This window comes from Ochotona curzoniae, unplaced genomic scaffold (genome assembly GCF_017591425.1).
Source record: "Ochotona curzoniae isolate NIBS_2020 unplaced genomic scaffold, NIBS_Ocur_1.0 contig_2754, whole genome shotgun sequence".
In the NCBI taxonomy this organism is placed as follows: domain Eukaryota; kingdom Metazoa; phylum Chordata; class Mammalia; order Lagomorpha; family Ochotonidae; genus Ochotona; species Ochotona curzoniae.
The window spans coordinates 33211427-33225356 of NW_024465582.1; the positions used below are offsets into that span (position 1 = coordinate 33211427).

General features: G+C 40.4%; 1 protein-coding gene across 3 annotated transcripts in view; it reads right to left on the bottom strand.

Moving 5' to 3' along the window:
• Positions 1 to 224: 224 nt before the first annotated feature.
• Positions 225 to 13930, bottom strand: part of TRIM23 (tripartite motif containing 23) — a 30835-nt gene continuing 17129 nt past the window's right edge. Inside the window, exons 5-12 of one of the 3 annotated variants that reach the window (XM_040977606.1) lie at positions 13685 to 13867; positions 12532 to 12747; positions 10339 to 10473; positions 7007 to 7136; positions 6148 to 6258; positions 4259 to 4383; positions 1736 to 1841; positions 225 to 1440 (exon numbers count right to left, since the gene is read on the bottom strand). In XM_040977606.1, the coding sequence (XP_040833540.1) occupies positions 1346 to 1440; positions 1736 to 1841; positions 4259 to 4383; positions 6148 to 6258; positions 7007 to 7136; positions 10339 to 10473; positions 12532 to 12747; positions 13685 to 13867 (1101 nt within the window). In that variant the 3' untranslated portion in view covers positions 225 to 1345. Of the gene's footprint in view, positions 1842 to 4258; positions 4384 to 6147; positions 6259 to 7006; positions 7137 to 10338; positions 10474 to 12531; positions 12748 to 13684; positions 13868 to 13930 lie in introns of all 3 variants that reach the window. The other 2 variants (XM_040977607.1, XM_040977608.1) reach the window with 2 other exon arrangements.

Sequence of the window (13930 nt, forward strand, 5' to 3'; positions counted from 1 at the left end):
ACACACAACCACAAATAGTAATAGAAGCCTGAGAAAAAACATTTAAGAAAAATCACACAGTAGCAGACTTCCTTGGTATATACACTGCCATCAAACCTAAGAACAAATTTCAAATTCTGTTCACTGATGTGCTGAGAATGTGAACAACAAAACTGCCAAAATGATTTACAAAGTTCACATATTAGTGTTTTTAAAGCATCTAGTAGAGAAAGCAGTTCAGGAGCTCACAGGCAAATGCAATACTTTATTTTTCACAGTTAACTGAAATCAGTCACATTAAATAATTTAATTCCAAACTACTACTTATGCATACAAACTACACTTGTAACAGCATGACCTTGAAATTAAAATAGAAAGGACAAAATATTAACTTGCTTATTTACATGTTGCCCATAACATCGATGGGATTTTAATGCTTCATTTTTTTTTTAAGTCTTGTTTAAAAAAAAGGTTTGAAAAGACTGAACCCAAAACTCCGCCAGCTAAAGGTAACCCCTTGTCTTCCAACGTTACTGCATTTACAATTCAACTGATGTGTTTAAAGCTTCGGTCTCATGAAGAGCATTAAAAAAAACACTCATATAGCTACTTAAATATAATAAATCGTGCTTCCATATGAGAATGTCTTTTCAAAATAAAAAGCACAACATTTCTTTTGCTCACAACACTGCATAATAAATGTAAACTCTTAGAATGTTTCTTTTCCTTCCCTAGACCTATTTTTCCTCTTAAATAACTTATCAAAGCTTTGTCGTGAGCCTTGATTCTGTGTTATTGTCTACATAAATGCACTTAAGTGGGGAAATATTCTACAGTAAATAAGCATTTCTCACTGTTTATAAACTATTTCTCTTAGTTTTTTATTTAGATCTCTACCCTGGTCACTTGTGTCACTACTGTCAATCCCACAAAGCAGAAACTTTCTCTGTGAAATGTGTTGAAGGACAGAAGGCCCAGGCTGGAACCCTGGCCTGGGAGGCACGCATGCCCAGGCTCCGCCCTGGGATCGCGGCTCTCGGTGACATCCGGTGACTTTCACAGCTTTTATTTTTCAGCATAGTATGTATCTAACAATCAGGCCGAGATATTTCATTCTCTCACTGTTTTATATAAAATTCTTCAGGAGAAAATGTTACTGAAACACTGTATAAAGCCTCTTCTAGAGCACGTATTTCTTAGCATTAAAGGTGTTCTGTTCCACTGAACGTAAACGGAATCATTCCACGGAAAGTGCAGTTTACATGCTCACTGAACACCTGCCATTTCTAACGACCACCGTGATGCAGTGAGAAGGCAGGGAGGGGAGAAGCCTCGCTCCCACACAGCTTAGGTTAGAATTAGACAGTTAGTTATTTTCTTCATTGAAAGAATAATGCTCCACTTGTCCCTCCTCTGTGACTACCGCTTTTCCGACATGCGGGTCACGTGCCATCTGAAGGATGGACATAACGTGTACTTTTAAAAGGTAGACTGAACAAACCTCTGTTTAATTCGATATCTCAGATATTTAAATTTTACCACAGAATAACTTTTTAAAGAAACAATGTGTTTACTTTCCAATCTACGATTCTTTTTCCTAAATTATCATCTTGGAGGTGTAGAATTTCTTATAACAATATTGTTCGAAAAATAACTCTTAAACAAAACTGCTGCATTTAAAATCAAGCGACATCCAATACTCCGGCAGCCACGAGCTGCCGGGAGAGCCAGTCTAGGCCCTCGTGCAGCCCCATGCCGCTGCGGGCGTCACAGCCCTGGATGAACCAGCTCCGGCCACAGCACAGCTTGTGCAGACTCAGCAGTTCAGCGACGGCCTCCACCGACAGCGCTCCAGCAACGTCCTGAAAGAGATGGACACATCATTTTTTCTCAATCTATCCAAATCACTGTTTTTCTATTTATTATTTATATAGAAATTTGCCGAAAGCATCCTCATGGAAACTTAAACTAAATGTAAAACCTAGATCTTTTAATAATTATCTGGGCCCAGCGCGATAGCGTAGTGGCTAAAGTCCTCGTCTTGAATGCGCCGGGAGCCCATATGGGCGCCGGTTCTAATCCCAGCAGCTCCACTTCCCATCCAGCTCCCTGCTGTGGCCTGGGAAAGCAGTCGAGGACAGCCCAAAGACTTGGGACCCTGCACCCACGTGGGAGACCGACAAGAAGTTCCTGGCTCCTGGCTTCGGATTGGCGCAGCACCGCCATTGCGGCAGCTTGAGGAGTGAACCATCGGACAGGAGATCTTCCTCTCTGTCTCTCCTCTGTATATCTGCCTTTCCAATAAAAATAAAATAAAGCTAAAAAAAATTTTTTATTCTGAGGTTAGTAAAAATAGAAAATTAGATATTGCTTGATAATGAGTATTTCCTAAGAGTAGCCCTACTGTGAAACAAAAAGTTACAAAACCTGAATGAAGCATAGTAAACTGCAATAAGGTGTCAGCTTTAAAAAAAATAACGTAATCTTCAGACTAGAGAAGGTCTCCCCAAGAGGCCACTGAACTTATCTGGACAATAAGACGCTGGACTTTATGCTAGATATGTGTTTGCAAGGAACGAATCTCAACTGAACTTGAACTGTGGTTATGCAACAAGGTGGAGGAATCCACCATGGGGGGAGGGGTATGGGAGGGGTGGGGGGAATCCCCAGTGCCTATAAAACTGTATCACATAATACAATGTTAACAACAATAAAAAAAAAATAAATAACGTAGCTTTGCAACAACATACGGTATACAGAGAGTGTATACAGTGAAGTGATAGCATTCTCGCTACAAACATCCATTGCCTTGACTTCTGGGGAACAAATTCCAGTGACAATATCTTACATAGTTTTCCAGAAAATTGCTCACATTTGCAAAAAAACATCATGGAACACACTTCAGACTTGCTACACTTAAAAACATGCAGACGTTAGATCTGAAAAACATGTAGGGGACAGATCTTTCCATTATAGTACGAGTAGATTTTCCACATTACTTTCAACATCAGAATTGCACCTCATCAGCCAGTGCTTCACTGAATAATCTGACTGAAGTCGTATGCTAGTACGGGTCCACATACACAGCCAGTGCTCCATGTCTGTGCGTTCTGCATCTATGGATCCAACCAACCTTGGACCAAAAATAATGTATTAAATAGGAATGGCCTCTTTTTCTTCTCACTATTCCCTAAACAATTACTTGCATTTGCATTGCATGATATACTAAAATAAATCCATAGATGACTTAAATTCCATAGGAGCCTGTATGTCAGCCATATGCAAATACTATGCCATTTTATATAACTGACTATATATATGTATATAAACACACGCATACACACAAACATGACACATTTACATATATCCTGGGATGTATGTGCATTCTGCTAGAGATGGCATTTCAGAGGAAAAAGAAATACAAACTGAAAATTTTTACAGGCTTTGCCAAATTGCCCTCCGAAAAAATCTAAACAAATAGCAACAGTCTGTGTGTCTGAGAAAGATGAAACCTTTTCCCCTTTAACAATCTGACATGTGGAGCAGGACACTTGACTTCCTCTTTGCTAATCACGGGGAGGGAGATCTCTTATTCTTCAATTCAAACTCATCAGAATTTCAACCCAAATCTTCCTTTTCACAAATATTTTAAGGTGCCATCTTGAGACTCTCCTAATTCCCCATAATAATTTTTAAATTTTCTGAAGCCACTTGCCAGTTCTCTGTATTAGAATTTTCACATACACATTACTGTCTGCTATCAACTATTTTTTTTTAAAGATTAATTTTTATTATTTTTTTTATTGGAAAGGATATACAGAGAGGAGAGAGAGAGAGGAAGATCTTCCGTCCGATGATTCACTCCCCAAGTGAGCACAACGGCCGATACTATGCCGGTCCGAAGCCAGGAGCCTCTTCTGGGTCTCCCACACGGGTGCAGGGTCCCAAAGCTTTGGGCCGTCCTCAACTGCTTTCCCGGGCCACAGGCAGGGAGCTGGAAGGGAAGCGGGGCTGCCGGGATTAGAACTGGCGCCCATATGGGATCCCGGGCGTGCAAGGCGAGGACCTTAACCACTTGCGCCACCGCGCCGGGCCCTCAACTATTTTTTTTGTACTGAAAAATATGCAGCATTACACTTGTCACAGAAAATGTACTTGAAATACAGTAGAAAGTCGTAACTCGGATTCTCTTTTGAAATCTATCTTATAACACAGAATACACAATATGAAGTAATGCTAAATACTAAAATGCTAGAATATTCAGAAGAAATTGCATTACCTGTTTGTTAGCAAAAATGAGGAGCAGTGCATCGCGGAGTTCCTTTTCCGTTAACAGCTTTGCAAGCTCGCTGTGTGCTTCACTAATTCTGTCTCTGTGACTGCTATCAACAACAAACACAACAGCTTCCAGGAAGTCACAAAAAGAGTCAGTCAGTCATTTGATATGATGCAATGAATATAAAAATATTTATTTAATGCTCCAATTATCATATGGTTAGAGTCTATTTTCACATAAGGGCTACCTAATACAGTAGTTACATAAATCATCGACTTTTATTTTTCCCTTTCTATGATACTTGGTCTATCAAACACAAGTTATGTATATCAATATTTTTCTCTTAACTAAGTGTTCTGCCTCTTATGAGTTCCTACCTACTGATGTCTTTTTTAATACTATTTGTCAAAAGCTAATCTTTAAAAAAATTTTTTTTAAAATTATCTTTCTGCAGTTTTTTCTCCTTCTCTCTTGGCTAAATAATCCCCAAATTTTCAACCATTCCTCATATTCAAAATTTCATTTGCTATTAACTATGGCTGATACAAAACAATGTAAAAACAAATCCCCATGTGAAAATAGTTACCTAGTCTCCATCTGTGCTGAAGCGGGATAGGTGGCATGGACAGAAATCTCACAGTGGGGCGCAGAGGTGTGATCTTACAATCGGATTTAGCTGGGTCCCCTCAAAGGTACTGAATTAGAAGTTTGATTCCCCAGTGTGATGATGTTAACAAATGTAGGACATTGCAAATATAACAGCAAATATCTGGGCGAATGGAGATTCTAAAAACAACTATGTCAGCCAATGGACATTGAAAGTGTTCTTTTATCTTTGGATTGGCGCAATCAACAACGTTTTGAGATCAAACCCTCAGAGCGTACGCTGCATCAGGACCCTGGGTTGATACTGGTGGCCATTCCCTACCCCAGGTGCTGGGGCGGTTGGGAGGCTGGGTGTGGCTTCTCCCCTCATCCTCCCCTCTCCCCACCCCGAGATATAGGAAAAAGAAATGGAAAACTTGGAAACAATGATCACACCCACCTTTCCCTGACCCTCAATGCTTCCCACCCTGACACCCTGGTCAATTCTGTAGCATTACCTAAAATAAAAATTGAAAAAATAAAAAAGAAGTAGGGTGTTGGGTGATATTGTAGTGACACTGAGGATGCACCACTGGGAGGAAGTAACAGTTATGAAACCACAGCTGCTTCCTGGTCTCCTCTCTCGCCATGTCTCATCTCCCTCACACACTCCCAGGAAGCGAGCGGCCTGTGGGTTTCTCTCCAGAGCCAACACTATGCTCTACGCAATTTCTGTTTCCAAGGTGTGGATTACGTAAACCTGTTTTCCCTCTATAAATGACCAGCCACAAATATTTTAGTTTAGTAACAGAAAACAGATTACTCCAGGAGGCAAAGTGTAAAATGTAGCCCCAATGTGAATAAAAACAAAAAATGTGTGATATAATATTCAGGTAGTTTGGTCAAAGGCAGGATACTGCTGGTTTCTCTGCAGACAGCAGCTGTTTGTAAGTGAATGAGTGTAGATGCAACCTTAGCAGCAAAAAGCATCTGCCAGAAATTCAAACTAGCGCCACCACATGGCCAGTGAGCACATCAGCAGATCACAGGTACACGCCAGAGCTAAGATGGTCTCTGTTCTAAAACAATGGTTTATCATGAATATACCAAAAAAGCACACATCCCGGTCTGACCACTGTCGTGTTCTTAAAATAAGGATCTGGTTATTGGCATTAAAATGTATAAAAATATCAAATTTTTAGAAATTCGTAGCAGAACTAAAGTCAAATTTTGCTTAATATCTAGTTGAATTAGTATGTTAAAGACCTTAACAACGTGTAAAGCTGGGTGTCACCTCTGACTCTTACCTTGGGTATTGAGGTAATAATGTTTCCACAAGGGTCTTAACTTGTGTTTTCCACCTACATCCCAGATGGTGAATTTCAGATTTTTATATTCAACAGTTTCCACATTAAAACCTGTTTTAAAAAGAGTTTCTTTATACTGTGCTTACATTAACCATAAGTGACACATCAAACAGAGGTATATCACTGTTTATAATAAATTGTGATTTATAAAACTCTGCAAACCACAACATCTGCTGAAGCCTAACTAACTTCACTCCAAATCCTACATGGGGAACATACACCTTTAGCAGTTAATAACAAACTAAAATCTAAACTGTAGCAAGGGTCTTTAGGATCTTGAAATCCAGGTATTTGCCAACCACGTAGCGCCATTATCCTATCAACACTGTCACTCAGAGTCACCACCCTCCGGTTTTTTCAAATGTCCTGTCAATAGTTTGTTCCTTCTAACTCTATCCCACCATCCGTTTCAATCCGAGCTACTGCAGCCTGCATTTCCCTGGGAGATGTTAGTATCTTAGACACAGAATATAGCCCAGCTGCACATCACAACATCAAGTAAAACCCCAAGAACTAACTCACTAGTAAGATAGTTTGTCTATAAAAATGTACACTAAGGTATATAGCAATACTTGATGCCAGTGTTGAGAGAACCGGTTAAGCTCTCATCTGCCCGAACCCCATGAGACACTGGAGTCCAGGCTGCTGTACTTCTGGTGCAGTTCCCTGCTGACACAGCTGGGAAAGCGGCAGAATGTGGCCCAAGTACTGGAGACGGGCTCCCCACGACCCATCCCTATCCACCTCTGCCTTTCAAACAGATACATACATCTAAACAAAAGCAACACTTAGAACTTACCAATTGTGGGAATGGGCTGCATGAATTCATCCTGTTTTAATTTAAACAAAATAGTAGTTTTTCCAGCCCCATCCAATCCTAATGTAACAACTCGAATTTCCATTTTTGGTCCAATGTGAACCCTATTGTCCTGCAATTTAAAATGCTTAAAATATTAAATTTGTAAAGAAAATAGTACAGCATTTAAACATCATAAAGCATCTCTGAACATTATTCTCATGTCTCCTTAACCTACTCAATTCAAACCGTCAAAATCCCTTGAATCCCAAATCAAGGAACTGAATTCCATCTCATAGCTAAATGCCTCCATACAAAACTACCCACTTTTCTCTTGGTACAGAAGAACACATTCAACTGCTCCACCTTTTCCAACTAAATTCAGTCTTTTTTTCAAAAATATGTTTTGTAGGGCCCGGCGGCATCCGTAGCGGCTAAAGTCCTTGCCTTGAATGCACCAGGATCCCATATGGGCGCTGCTTCTAATCCCGGCAGCTCCACTCCCCATCCAGCTCCCTGCTTGTGGTCTGGGAAAGCAGTCGAGGACGGCCCAAAGCCTTGGGACCCTGCACCCATGTGGGAGACCTGGAGGAAGCTCCTGGCTCCTGGCTTCGGATCGGCATAACATCGGCCGTTGCGCTCACTTGGGGAGTGAATCATCGGACAGAAGATCTTCGTCTCTGTCTCTCCCCCTCTATGTATATCTGCCTTTCCAATAAATAAATAAAATCTTTTTTTTTAAAAAAAAGTTTTATAAAGATCAGAATAGCTAAACAAATTAACAATGGAAGCTGCATTAGGTACTCTGAATCCTCTATCTCCCGTATGCTTCTGGATACTTTCTATGCACAGTAGCCAATGCCCCTACAAGCACACTTCATATGTCGCTCAACACATTACATAGCTTTTCATGTCAATACACAGAGACCATTCTTTTCTTCCAGAGGTTCCATTATACCCCATGAAAATTTCGTCAATTTAACCAACACTCAACTTACAAATTAGATTATCTGATTTTTGTGATTACAAACGATGCTGTAATGAACAAACCTGAACATATTCCTAGAAGTTGGTCTTTCTACCTAACTTCTCTCATTTATGAAACAATACAAACGGTAACCAATTTACACACGAATCTTGTAAAAATTAATCTTTAAAATACGCTTAAAAATCCTTAGCACGGATTTTGGCACAAAGGGGCTAAATGAGTGTCGGCAATTACTACTTTTCTCGTTTTTGAGGAGATATTCATTTGGCTTTGAGTTACATTTCTCATACGATGTGTTACATATATTAAGTCTCATACATGAATTCTCCTAGATTTAGAAATGTAAGTTATAGTTATCTCTTTTTACTGGTTTGTACATTTTTTTATATTGTTATATCATTATGTGATGCAGATGGCTGTCTCCAAGCAGGGTTCATTCTACAGATTCCACTTTCTGCTCTGACCTTTTACCCTTTCCACATTGTTCCTCATGCAACACCATTTACAATTTTTAGTAGTTTTGTTAGTTTCAGTACTTTTAGAGAAAATATAGAAAAATGCTTATATACTTAGATGCTCACTCTTCATATTTACAGGGAGAATAACTTATACAACTTTTTTCCTTGTTCTTTTTACTTACCTGTACATCCTAAAGATCACTCTACTGGGGCACTTTTTGTTCATTTTTACAGCACCAAGGTACTCTATTATATCATATGTTTTATATCATATAAAGCTTTATATGATATAAAATATAATATTTATATTATGCATTTGTATTATATTATACAGGTATGTAATACTTATAATATTATAATATGTAATAAAATGTATTAGCTTAACTGCTTATAAGTGTATATAGTTCAATTACATACATCCACTGTTCTGAACAGAATCTCCAGAAATTTTTTACCTTCTGCAACTGAAATTCCATGCCTCTAAACAACAGCAGCTTCCCCTTCCTGCCTCTCATCAGGCCCTGGTAATTACCATTCCACTTTGTTTCCATGAGCCAACTCCTTAGAGCCCTCATAGAAGCGCAATCGGAGCATCTGTCTTTTGGTGGCTGGCTTCTCTTAGCACAATGCCCCAGAGCACATTCACATGGCATCACACACTTACAAAACTGAGTAATGTTCCATTCTGTGGTATATTCGTAAGTGCCACCCTTACTTGCTTATATCCATATATATTTGCTTAAACAGCCTAAGCTCTCTTGTCTTAGTGATAATGGCTGATAAATTACCGATGGAGACTTGTTCTAAGGACGATACCTGCAAGGTGGGTCACCAAGGGCGTGCCCCTGGAATCCGCTGGAATCCCAATGGTTCTCCAGGGAAGTTTTCCAGCTCCTGTTTAGCCTAGCTGTTCCCTCTTGCGTCTGGCTCACCATGGAATCACTACCACCACACCTGCCATACCCAGCTTCCATCAGATGCAGAGACAGAGGGTTACCATCTGATCCTGTAACCTCCACTGTAAGTTAAAATAAACCTTTTTTTCCCCCTTAAAAGCTCATCCTGGATAAGTTAAAGTAACAAAAAGTGGACTAATAAGGGTATCTTTTCAACTGGCTAAAAAGAAAAAAAAATGTTACAAAAACTGTTGGGGCTGGCGCAATGATGTGGTATGCTAAACCTCTGCCTGTGACACTGAGACCACCCCCACAGGGGTGCTCAAGTCACAGGTGCTCCATTTCCAATCCAGTTCCCTGTTAATAGCCTGGCAAATTAGCAGAGGCAGGTCCAAGGCCTTGGGACCCTGTACCTATATGCGAGACCTGGAAGAAGCTCCTGGCTCCTGGCTTCTGATCAGTGCAGCTCTGATTATTGTGGCCACTTGGTGAGTGATCCAGCAGATGCAAAATCTCTCTGTCTCTCCTATTCTTTCTCTTTCTGTAACAGACTTCCAAGAAAAAAATTGTTTCAAGAGCAATCTGGGAATTTTGCTTTTAGTGAAAATACTACATACTGTTAAACTTTTGGGGTATAATAGTGGTATTTTGGTTATTTTTTCAGACCTTATTTTGTGAAAATACAAACCAAAATATTTCAAAGAAGAAATAAAATGGTATTGGCATAAGATGATATGACATTAAGATTTGCCACAAAATACGTAAGGGATAGAGAGAAAGTGAGATGAAATTCAAAGTTTGTAGTTATTAAACTAGGGTGATGGACAAAGGAAGACTCTGTCATTTTTGTCAATTTTCTAATGATAAGAATTTTTCATAAAAATTCTCGAATTCATTTATTTCCTGCTTGTCTGCTCAAGGTGATAACTATAAAATGCAAATCAATCATGATTTGTCACAAAGCACGCATCAACACAAAGTACAGGCCATCACCTTTGTGAAGGTGACAGGGATGCTGGCATCCAACTGGATGTGATCTGCAACTTCCGTGAACTGCTGCTGCTGCTTCTGCAGGGTTTCCAGTAACCTGGTGATTTCTTGTTTTGCCAACACAACTCTGCAGTCATCCTGAAATGACAAAGACAGTATTTCCTGTAATTTCTTTCTTGAACAAAGAAACAGACTTTCATTAGACATCTTAAAAAATTAAAATATTCAAAATTAACTTAAATATAAATTTAATTAGCAGGTAGTTCTACTCGTACATCCATGTAATAAAGAACATTAAATAATTCAGAATTCACTTTTCCACATATTACTCTTTTACTAATTACACATCTCATGATTTTAAAAGTAAAAATGAGCGAGGTACTTCATTAACTGATTTTTAAAATTATTTGATAATCTTTACATAGTTGATTAGGGCACAGGAAATTGGGTAGGACCATTATTTGCACATTCTCTCTCTCTTTTTGTATTTTTCTGTATCTGGAGTAAAGGAGGCGAAAAGGAGAAAATGAGACCATTCTTTGAACTCCCCTAATGGACCACCACTCTCACTGGAAGGCATGAGTCCAGATGGGGGCAAACCAAACCGGGCAGGGCTACAACACCTGTGGACCTCATGTGAGCTAGATCAGGGAAAAGGGAGGCTAGGCTGACTGTTCCTACCGGTGTACGCATAAATCAGAGTGGATGACACTTGGTTGGGCTTTGCTGCAGCATCAGCTGGCAGAGGCTAGCACTAGGGGTTAACTCTGTCAAGTTAAACTGCAGAACCACCTGAAGAGTGCCTAATCTGGGAGCTGGAGTGGGACCAGTAGGAAAATAGTGGGCACCTCCCTCTTGGGTTACCACTCCCACTGGACAGCATGAGACTAGGACTGGGGCAGGCATGGCTAGAAAGAATGGCACCCATCGGTACATGTGTGGGCTGGATAGTGTGGGTGGTAGTTGAACTAGGCTTAAATGCCCACTGACATGTATGAGAGCTGAATGGAATGTGGGACAAACTGGACCAGTCTGCTGTACATACTGGCAAGCATGGGAACCAGGGCAGGGGGCAGGACTGGTAGGGGGTTATAATTTTAAAAATCAGTTAAAGAGGTACCTCGCTAACACAGTAGGCAGCGCATCAGTCTCATAAAATTAGCTAATGAAAAAGTAGTAAATCATCTACAAATTGGATAACCAGCATAAAACATGAATTAACTGTAACATGCAGTCACCACTGAACTAGAGTTGTGTAGTACATGCTAGAGTGGTACCCAGAAAAATGACCAGCGTGAGATAGGGATCCGGCACAGTGGGACCATAACTCCACATCAAGAGTGCCCGGGCTTGAGCCTGGCTACCCCTACCTTCTTACTCCTGTGGTTCGGTGGGTGAGGGCTCTGCCGCCCACACAGCAAGACTGCATGGAGTTCTTGACTCTTCCCAGTCTGGCCCAGCCCTGGCTGTCGCTGCCTTTCAGATAACTTTTAAAGTTTTAATTACTTATTTAACTTAATTTGAAAGAAACACAAGGAGCACAAGGTTTTACATGCTGGTACTCTCCCCATATGCTTGCAACAACCTGGGCTGGGCCAAGCCAGAGGCAGGAGCCAGAAACAGCATCCAAGATTGCCAAATGCACAGCAGGGGCTCACGTACTGCCTCTCAGGCTGTGCATCAGAGAGAAACTAGAGCAGAGAGAGGGGCAGGAATGAATGCCGGGGCTTCTGGTAAGGGAGACAGACCATCCCAAGCAGCAGCTGCACCTTATTGCCTATCCCTCAAGCAATTTTTTTTTCCATTTCTTCTTTTTTTTTAAAGGCCAAGGAAGAGAGGTACAAAGAAGAGCACACATTTGAACCGGACCTTGAAGGAAGAGGACTTGGACTATCAGAAACCAAAGAGGCACGCCAGGCAGAGAGAATAGTGTATGTTTGACAAGAGAAGCACTTCAGGCATGAGCTGAAGTCAGAGCGCTTCTAGAATCTACAGCTTTGTGCTTAGCAAGGTACTTAAGGTGAGGATGCCGACACGGCTAGTGTAGCAACTTCAAATTAGGGATCACATCCTACACATCAGGTTAATGCAGGCAGCAGGCAGAAAACACCAAACCAACAATAGGCGAGAGTGTGATTTTAGTAATTGTCTATTTTCCCATACAATAAAGGGCCTAGCCACAGTCAGGCTACCTACTTGCTGTAAAGTCTTCTCACAATGGAGGCAGGCTGTTGAAACCTGGGACAACAAAATAGTCATATCTTCTTGCTGCTGCCTGAGCCAAATCAGCTTTTCACGAACATGAGCATCAACCACACTTAGAGCCATCTCTTCTTGTCGACACAGAGTTTCATGCAGATCCGAAAAATAGGCTCGGACACATGATCGAGCATTCTCTGCAGTGCCTGGTACCTAAAGAAATGCAACCAATCGTCAACAACTGGACTGTTAACAAAGACTCTAGGACTGAAATTATAACAACTTAAGTGCCATCCATGCCCTTAAAAAGTCCAAATTTTAAATCTCCACGTTAGACCTTTCCCCTTAGTTACTTCCCTTTAGTAAAGGGCACGTCCATCTTCCAGGTTGTTGAAGTAACAAACAGAATTAACCTTAACATATCACTTCAATATTACTACTAGTCTCTCAGCAAATTCTTTAAGGTTCCTTGAAATCTAGCAGCTATCTACTTCTATTTTCAGTACTATAATATTATAGGGCAGAAATATTTCTGACCTAGATATTGCAACATTCTTCACGTTTTCAATCTGCTTCCCGCCTGGTGCTCTTCGACTTCATTTCCCACATCTCAGAGCAACCTTTCTGTATGCAAGTTTGATTATGTCATTTCGCACATTGTTGCCCTTCACTGAGTTATGAACAGTATATGGCTGACAAAAATCATGCATGCATTGGTCTTGAATTCCCAAACTCTCCTTGCTGTGCCCTTTTTTCATATTCCAATCATAATGAACTTTGATTCCAGCAGTGAGCTCAATCCTAACCCCCAGTGCTTCTCCTTTCCGGGCAGATACTCCCCACTGTGCTCCTTCTCTTGACTGTATTGCCCCAAATTTCAATTTGGAATCATTTCTAGGAAGCCTTCCCCAGTATACCAAAATTGTTGGCCCTCTTACACATCTCAAGACACCACACAGTGCCTCCACAAGGAACAGTTGCCACACACAAAATTATCTCTCTTCTATGATGGACTATACATTCCATGTAGCTTTTAAAAATTATTCCCAGTGACTGGCACTCATTTTAATTGTTCGATAAATACTACAAGTTGAAAAGGTGAGCATGAAAAAGGATAAGAAGATAAAGAGGAAGAAAAAAAAACCCATACATGTTCTGTGTGAGCCATTCCAATTCCATCTTCAACTATTTGTTCTCCACCTTCAATGTGCTGAACAATTCCGACCAATTTTCTGGAATAATCTGAAATTTCCTCGGTGAAGGTCCGTATGCAGTGAGCCATATCTAAAATTGATGCTCGGATCTGGTTAGCTTCCGGTTCCAATACTGAATGCTATACAACGCAATGTAAGCAGAATAAAGATACAGAACATGATTTAAGTTCCTTATTAAAACA